Source organism: Onychostoma macrolepis, chromosome 01, assembly GCF_012432095.1.
Source record: "Onychostoma macrolepis isolate SWU-2019 chromosome 01, ASM1243209v1, whole genome shotgun sequence".
Taxonomy (NCBI): Eukaryota; Metazoa; Chordata; class Actinopteri; order Cypriniformes; family Cyprinidae; genus Onychostoma; species Onychostoma macrolepis.
In genome coordinates, this window is record NC_081155.1 from 14618149 (window position 1) to 14627083 (window position 8935).

Consider the following 8935-nt stretch of genomic DNA (forward strand, 5'->3'; position numbering starts at 1 on the left):
TAAAGTAATTGAAAAGTTACACTACTTATTACATTTCAAGTAGGGTAACTTGTAATCTGTAACCTATTACATTTCCAAAGTAACCTTCCCAACACTGGATTTCATATAGACTATTTTGAGTTTAACCAAATGTATGATGCATGTAATATGTATAAAAATGTTTAAGAGAAACACTTTTTTTTGACTTGAACAAAATAAATTAATTAATAAAAAATTACAGCATAAATAACTATATAACACATTTTTCACACAGAGCTATTTCGTAAATATATAATCAATAATTTGGTCAAATCTCACTTTTCAAGTCAACATGTGCAGTCAGCTATTTATTACTAACCTGCATTTCTTTGAAATTATTTTGTCCACTAGTTCTCTCACTTTCCCTTCTTTCCCCCCTTTCTGTCTCACTTACACTCCCTCCCTCCCTCCCTGCTCCGACAGGCAGATATTTGGAAATTCCAGTGTAGCAAGCAGCATGATTGCTGGGAAATGCCGTGGGTCTGGGAATCCCTCTCGTGCCCTATATAAAAGACAGAGGAGAGGGCTTTACTCCTCACACTTTCACTACAGCTCCACTAGGACTTACTACTTTCTCTGAAAGCTCAGCAAACCACTGGAGCTGATCTTTTTGTGCTTCTTATTACACTAGCAAATTAGTTATGGCATTTTTACCCAGATCCCTTCTTCTGCTACTGCTTGCAGTAGTTTGTATTCAACTGAGTGGAGGTAAGACTTTTTATAGTCAGGTATTGCAGAAATTTGGTGCTTTTTTGATGCTTTTTTCGCATGATGCAGAGTCTTTTATGCAGAATTACTGTTAGAATTATGCATTTTAAATGAATCTTTCTATGCTTTTCTATGTTAACAGTACTAGCTGATGGACCTGACAGGTGCTGGTGTTTGAAACATTTGAATAAACGTCTCCCAAGAGAAGAAATTGAAGAGTTCTCTATTTTCCCCCGAAGATCAAAGTGTGACAAGGTTGAAATCATGTAAGTGTCAATCTCTTAACCTGCATATAATAAAATGCTACATATTATATTTATAGTGACATCCTTAGCCGTTATAACTTTGTAAACTGGCTGTATGTTGACTATGTTGACTAGTATGTATGTATATATATATATATATATATATATGTGTGTGTGTGTATATATATATATATATATATATATATATATATATATATACATACATACATACACACACACACACACACATTACAGGTCTTTTTTTTATATCTTCAAGTCCTTGAAATAAGATAAATTTGGTAGCAACACTGCATAAGATATTTTTATTATTATTATTTTTTAAGAGTTTTTAACGTTTAATACACTTTACTGCAGAGAAAGCTCAGACTAATTAAATCTTAATCTTAACGTATAAATCTGTTTGTAAACTTTGTTTGCATGAAATACTATAAGCTAGACTGAATCTTATTAATTTGATGTATTTTTAATGTCTGCAGATTGACACTAAAACCTGTGAATAAATCAACTGAAGTCGTCCAGCGCTGCTTGAATCCAGAAACAAAACAAGGAATTAACCTGCAGGCTTGCTGGAACAAGTACGGACATTTTATTACGTCACTTGCATTTCTCAATCAGTAATAATGAACTAATACTAAACAATATTAGCCACAAATCTAATATGATGGTATACATAAAAATAACTAGAAATTTTACTAAGGATAAGAATCAATTTGGTAATTTTCTTAATGCACTTGTATCGACAAAATAATGTTTATGCATATTATATATTGAGCATTAGATTAATGTGTGAACTTTTTTTTTTTTTTTTTTTAATTTGCAACAGGAAGAACACCAGCAACAATTCCACACTTAAGATATCCAACTGCTTCTAAAGCCATAAATGAAAGTGCAGAAGAGCACAGAAGGGGAGATCTGGAAACTTTAGAGACCCTGTGAGTGGAATGCCATCCTGTCACATGACCCCACACTAGCCAATCATAATCCTGGGATTTGGATGTTGGCCTCATGCAGCTGATGGGAAATCACAGAAGACCTGAAAACACCCGGAGCACTGCCAGTAACCGCCGGACGCAGATGTTGTCTGCAAAAGCATTTGGACTAGAATTCACTTGCTGTATGACTGAAGCACTGAATGTACCATTACTCCAAACAGTATTTAAGTGACTATATTTAAAAGGTTTTATAATTTAACTTATTTTATAATGTCAAAAGTTCAAATGTGTTTTACAATTTTTGTCTGACCAGGCCCATTAATGTTATATGTGATGTGTTAGAACTGATTGAGTCACATTACAATGTTTCTTTGACATGAAATAACACATGAAATGCATTTTGAGGCTACCTAACACAATATTTTTTTATAATGTAGGCTACTTTTATACAGTTTTGTAATAAAAGCTAATTTCAAGTTATAGCACATTTATTTTCCAAATCCATTATATTTTCCTCTTGATATGAGTATATGTGTATGATTACAGTTCTTCTTGATTGCTTAAACACATTTCTTGAAATTATGTCTGTTTTTTGTGAATCTCGAAAACTTTCTCAAAACAACTCAATCTTGCTAAAAAAAACAAACTTTGCTCTCAGACATGACACACAAATCCTCAAACACACACACACACACACACACACTACAACACAGTCTTACACACTGATGAGATAAATTCAAAACAATACTACAAAAACCGGTAATAAGTGTTGCTTGTGGTACTCCCCAAGTGTTTTATTCCTTAATTTAATGTACTGCAGAGTACAGTACAATACAGCAAACAACAAAAATAATTATTCTGCCCCAGCATCCCGTCTTTGGTCTGGAACAGGCCAAAGAACCTCTTCAACATCACAGGCTATATTGGCCCTGGCCAGGCAGCAGGGGTAAAATCCTCTTGCATGCCTGATCCAACCCTGGATGGCACGCTTCAACTAAAATATATGAGACTGTTTGTCTTCTTGCCCTTCCTCTTTCTCCTCATCCTCCTCCTCCTCTACATCTCCGTACTCCCTCTCCACCTCCTCTTCCTTCATTTCTTTCTCTACTCCCTACTCCTTCTCCTCTTCCTCTGTGGTGTTCTTGCCCTCTTCCTTCACGTCTCTCTGGATCCATTGTTTCAAACCTGAATACAGTTTTTCTCAGTCTCTTTGGTGCATTTCTCGAATCATCCTTACTGTAATATTTACAAAAATGTATGTGCATTTCTTAAAGCAATTTGTACAAACAGCACCACACAATGGATTACCTTCAGAAGCCTGTAACTTACTCAAAATCTTTAGTTCATCTCTCAAAAGTAAGTATTTATGTCAATGAACATGTTAGTGCCATCAGAATGAAAAGTCCTTGTGTCATTGTTCACAGACAAGATAGTCAACATGCTTAGTCATGTTGTCAATATAACACTGCACTCTGTTAGTATTACCTGATGTAAACTATGGCAACAGTTTGAATGACAGTTACTGTATTGAAATGCACTTCTTATGTACAAATGCACACATTACTGTATGTAGGATATGGATTGAAAAAGACTGGATATGATTCACAGTTACACTTTTACTAGTGGTCTATGGGCACAAAGGCGAAAATAAAAATGAGAAAGTCCATTGTCAGAATTTGTAACTCTTGTGTTGTCCTCTGTCTATATATGCTTTCCAATTGAAGGCTGATGAGATGCACCTTTGAGCTATTTCAGAGAACTGGTTTATCATTGGTTGATCTATATTCTCTTCATTAGTGAAAGTCAAGATTCACTTGAACAATTCATGGCAAATTTATTAAAAGTCTAATAGAAATGTGTAGAAAATATGCTTGACAGTTTATGACAACTAGATCAACCATTTTGCATTTACAGTTTTTTCAACTGCTAACACACAAAATCTTTACTTGTCACACAATTTCTAAAACCTGACACTCAAACTTTTTTTGCACACACCAAATCTGCAAAACCTTACACTAATTCTCAGCATTTGACTCAGTTTTCAATTTCAGAAAACACTTTTTGCATAACACAACACATAATTCGAAATGTATTATATAGTTCTCTGTGCAAGTCAGACCACTAGTAAAAGTGTAACTGTGAATTCGATCCAGTCTCTTTCAATCAATATCACACATACAGTAGTGCAAATTTGTACTTTTGAAATGGATATATGGCATACATAAGAAGTGCATTTCAATACAGTAACTGTCATCCAAACTGTTGCCATAGTTTACATCAGGTAATACTAACAGAGTGCAGTGTTATATTGACAACATGACTAAGCATGTTGATTATCTTGTTTGTGAACAATGAAACAAGGACTTTTTGTTCTGATGGCACTAATGTGTTCATTGACATAAATACTTACTTTTGAGAGATGAACTACAGATTTTGAGTAAGTTACAGGCTTTTGCAGGTAATCCATTGTGTGGTGCTGTTTGCACAGATTGTTTTGAGAAATGCACATACTTCTTTGCCAGTATTACATTAAGGATAATTCGAGAAATGCACCAAAGTGACGAAGAAAAACTAGGTTTTGAACAATGGATGCAAACAAAGTATTTCCTTTCTTTCTTACTGTGTAATACTGTATTCAGAACCACACATGCGTACAGTTAAAAAAAAAAAAAAGTTTGTTTTCAATCTTGCGTTCATGTTTACCATGAATTTTTCATGGAATTTTTAATCTCTCTGCCAATTACTTTCAATCTTGTACAGAAACGTACATAGCAGCTCATGAAAGAAGAGCTTCATGCTTTGAATAACTGTGTGTATGATACATGCAAAAATATAATATTATGGTGAAAGTGTTTGCAACGTAAGACAAATGTTTGCTTTTGAGATATGTTTGTGATATTTTGAATGCAGTGCTTCATTTTGCAAGAGATGTGAGGCATTTTGCATTTTGTGTGTGCAGTTCTTGGATTTGTGTGTAAAGTTTTGAAAATGTGTGTAAGCAGCTGAAAAAACTGTAATGACTTATACGATGAACTAATGACTAGATGTTTTGAGGGTAAGACTATAGCACAGAGAACTACAGTATATAATACATTTTGAGCAACATGACAATAGCAAGTGATGATATAGGAAACCACAAACATTTACATAATCAGTTGCATGAATGTACCAAAGCAATTACAACTTGTTCAAAAGAATGATAAACTTTTCATGATATGGAGGTTGAACAAGTAGTTTTGAGAATTTCATTTCTGATCTGAGAAATGCACCAAAGCCACTGAGAAAAACTAAGCTGACTTTGGCCCTTTTATCTATGCAGGGGAATAGTGTTTATAGTTTAGGGAAATGGGTGTGCTTTATTAAAAATTGCATTATGGTTTTGAAATTTTAGTTCAAAAGCTTGGTTATAGTGTTTTAGCAATCGAGAAAAACTGTAATTGTATAGGAAACATGTAGCGGTATTGCATAGATATTAGACGTGGAGGAAGATCGGAAATTTTGTTGTTCTGAACTGTCTTCACACTTTTGCTTTTTTATTTTTTTGACTATTTGACTTTTTATGTGTAGGTTTTACATGAGCCCCATCTGCTGGTCATGTCTATAAATGTACACTCAAAATGCCTTAAAGTTTGAAGATTGACAAAATAATTATTTAGCAGATGCTTTTATCCAAGTGTCTTGCTTAAGGTGGTTCAAACCTTTTGGCTTCCAGCCCAGACCTTTAACCACTATGTCAATAAACTGAATTTAAAATATGTTAAAATAGATATTGAGTAAATATTCAAGGAAAGCCTATGACCACACAATTTCAGATAATCACACATCTACAGCTAATTATATTTACACTCTGTTGTGTTCCGGCATGTTAGACAACTGAGTGAAATAAACAGGGGGAGATACTTTGCTTATTTTATTTTAAAATAAAAGTCATTCATATGCAAGCAGAAAATATAGGCTATATAAGTAATAAAATATTTTTAAAGACATTCTCGTTTTGCTTTCATCCTGTTATGCTATCATTCCTTTTATCATATACTGTCACTGTCAATGCTGTTGTAAAGGGCAGCGGAGCACGTCTTTGCATGGAGGACGTAAACTTGACCGAAAGGTGTGTGTGTGTGTGTGTTCTCCTTTTCCTCCTCTCAGGGGAAATCAAAGCTTTTCTCTGGGTTTAACTAAGAGGGAGTGGAGAGAAGAATAGATCCTCAATAAATTTCCACACTGTCAGTCCAGTTAACGCTTTGTCTCCCTCTGTCTCTTTCCTTTCATTCATATTTCCTCAGAGAAGCAGCAAAATCAAGTTTTGGACCTGAACTCAAAACGGGGATGGCTTGAGGCTCGAGTAGAGTTGTATAAATAAAATGAACCCCAAACCTAAGCCATTTTTATTTAGATGGAAATAAATAAATAAATAAATAAATAAAAAATCCACAATTATTCTACACAAATGTGTGCACAGGTGAATATTCAGGTTATAGTTCTCCGCAAAATAAAAAATAAAAATAAATAAAAATTGCCTGATTTGTACATTACATTTTACATTATTTTCCCAAAAACATTTCCTTAATAGCATTTCCACAAAACTATTTATTTATTTAGTCATTCATTCATTCATTAAATTTAATTTAATTTAATTTAATTTAATTTATTTTATTTTATTTTATTTTATTTTATTTTATTTTATTTTATTTTATTTTATTTTATTTTATTTTATTTTATTTTATTTTATTTTATTTTATTTTATTTTATTTTATTTTATTTTATTTTATTTTATTTTATTCTGTTCTTTTTACCATTACAGTGATGAGAGTTGCTTAATTGTGAAGAATATATGCAAAAAATTAAAATAATCAAGTAAATAAATAAATAAACATTAAATAAAAAAATAACTCACAAAATATAATTTCTCTTTTTTTATATGAGTTGTAATGTACAATATGTTCTTAACTTCTCACTCATACACATATAGAGGAATGCAGAAAAAAGGTTAATAAAATATCAAAGCGATATTTCATGAGCTGAGATCTCAGCGTGATACTTAAACACTCAGAGCCCCTTTTTAATGTGTCCATTCAGTGAAGTCTTAAGGTTTTTGCTTCTCTGGAGGCTTCCACATAAGAAGTGTTAATGCTGAAGCTGCCAGTCTTCAGTCCCAGAATGTGTGTGATTTTATTTTTTTATTTTTTTTGGTTTCGCAATCTGCTAGTGTAATGAAAAATCTCTTTGCAAAGAAACCTTGCTGTGGTGGTCCTTCAGTGTTTTCTCAAAAAATATCAAATTGTCAAAAATGCAGTCATTTCTCTTCCTAACTTAATTCAATTCTTCAAAAGGGCAATCTGCAATTCTAGCAATGGACTGTTACTGGCGATATGGCACAAAATCGCTTTCAAAAAAGAAATAGTACTCCTGAACATGCCACCGGGGACAGTTTCCATATTTTTAAGACTGACCAGATTACTGAAATTCAGTGATGGAATATTAAAAATTGTGGTTACTTGGCAGATGCTTTTATCTAAAGTGACTTTTAGTACACTGTGCAGGAGCAAACAACCTGGAGCATTCTGGGACATTTTATGTTGCTACACAGTGGTTAATGTCAAAGTTTGGGGCTAAAAAATGTCTATATAGCATCAGATTTATAACATAAATCAAAAACAAGTATAAAACATTACAGTACTGTAATGTACTGTAATACTAATAATTATAATTATTAATTACATTTAAATGAAGAAACAGACTTTAAAGTAGATGATGATATAAATTAAATAATTTAAGAATCAATAATAGTATTATCATACTATTGTATATGATGATATAAAATAAATAAACAATTACAAAATAATAAAAAAAAATTACATATTTTAATTTTTTAATTACTGATGCCACAGGCCTCAAATATGATCCCCCATATATCGACCAATTTAGAAAGAAATACCCAAACCATCCAATCCAATATAAATAAATAAATAAAACATTTATACTTTTTGTCTACCATGTCTACCAGAGTACTGTTTGTTTAACTCCTTTAGTAAACAGAAAGCTACAACAATGCACTAAAGTACATGCAAGTAAACCATGCTATCACAAAACGCAGCTCTTTTGAAGTCAATTCTTCCTATATGACGCTCCTGGTGATTTGACATATAGCTTCTAGAAAATTCTCATTGAATATATCTCTCCCATGCAAATATTCTGTCCAGCAAACACATAGCCTACTGTTCGTTAGATCTGCAAATATTTTATTTATGATGATGAAACAGAACCCAGTTATTGTTGATGTCACCGTCAGAACAAAGGAAACAGTAAATCATAACACGTCCACTTGTATGCAATATTCATGTGCCGCAGTTTAAAGCTCTTTCACAGATTCCGCATACTGCCGGGGGTCAGCGGGGCAAGCTGTAAATAATGCTGGACTTCAATTAAAGCAGCTGATGACAAGACTGAAAAAAAATAAAAAATCCTCGCACGCCAGGAAAACATGCTACATCAATCAGGTGGTTGGATCTCAGAAAACGGTCGACAGTGACACCTCTCTCCGATTTATCTTAGAGTGAAGTACTATCCTCTTGGGTTAAAGCGAGATATAATGTCCCATCTTGCCAATCACACGCTCATGGACCAATGTCGGGAAGCTACTTTGAAACCGAAGCTTGTCAAGCTTATGATATAAAGTAGTTCAACGAAAGTCAAGCTGCGGTTTGGAAAAAGAATTTAGAAGCTACAAGCTATATGTTATTATTTAAAAGCTGCTTGTGATGGGCCTTGGTTCATCATGTGACTTTCTCATCACCACCTGCATTTGGTGGTTATCAGTGTATTTCAAAGGTACAAAACAGATTTCAGTACTTTAATAGGTTGGTATATTAACATTATATCAGTTAATGAAATGATGGTATTTAACTGTAAATTTAAGTTAAAACCGTAAAAATGTTGTTACCGTATTTTTTAGAATTTCGGCAACCACAGCTGCCGGTTTTTACAGGAACTTACCGTTAACCATTTAACAGG

At 33.2% G+C, this 8935-nt stretch overlaps 1 protein-coding gene across 1 annotated transcript; it reads left to right on the forward strand.

Annotated features, from left to right (window-relative positions):
- Window positions 1–464: 464 nt before the first annotated feature.
- cxcl18b (chemokine (C-X-C motif) ligand 18b) lies at window positions 465–2493 on the forward strand. The gene is made up of 4 exons (XM_058782977.1): window positions 465–726; window positions 869–992; window positions 1469–1567; window positions 1816–2493. The coding sequence occupies exons 1-4, from the start codon at window positions 660–662 to the stop codon at window positions 1862–1864; spliced, it is 339 nt and encodes a 112-aa protein (XP_058638960.1). The 5' UTR covers window positions 465–659; the 3' UTR covers window positions 1865–2493.
- The last annotated feature ends 6442 nt before the right edge of the window (window positions 2494–8935 follow it).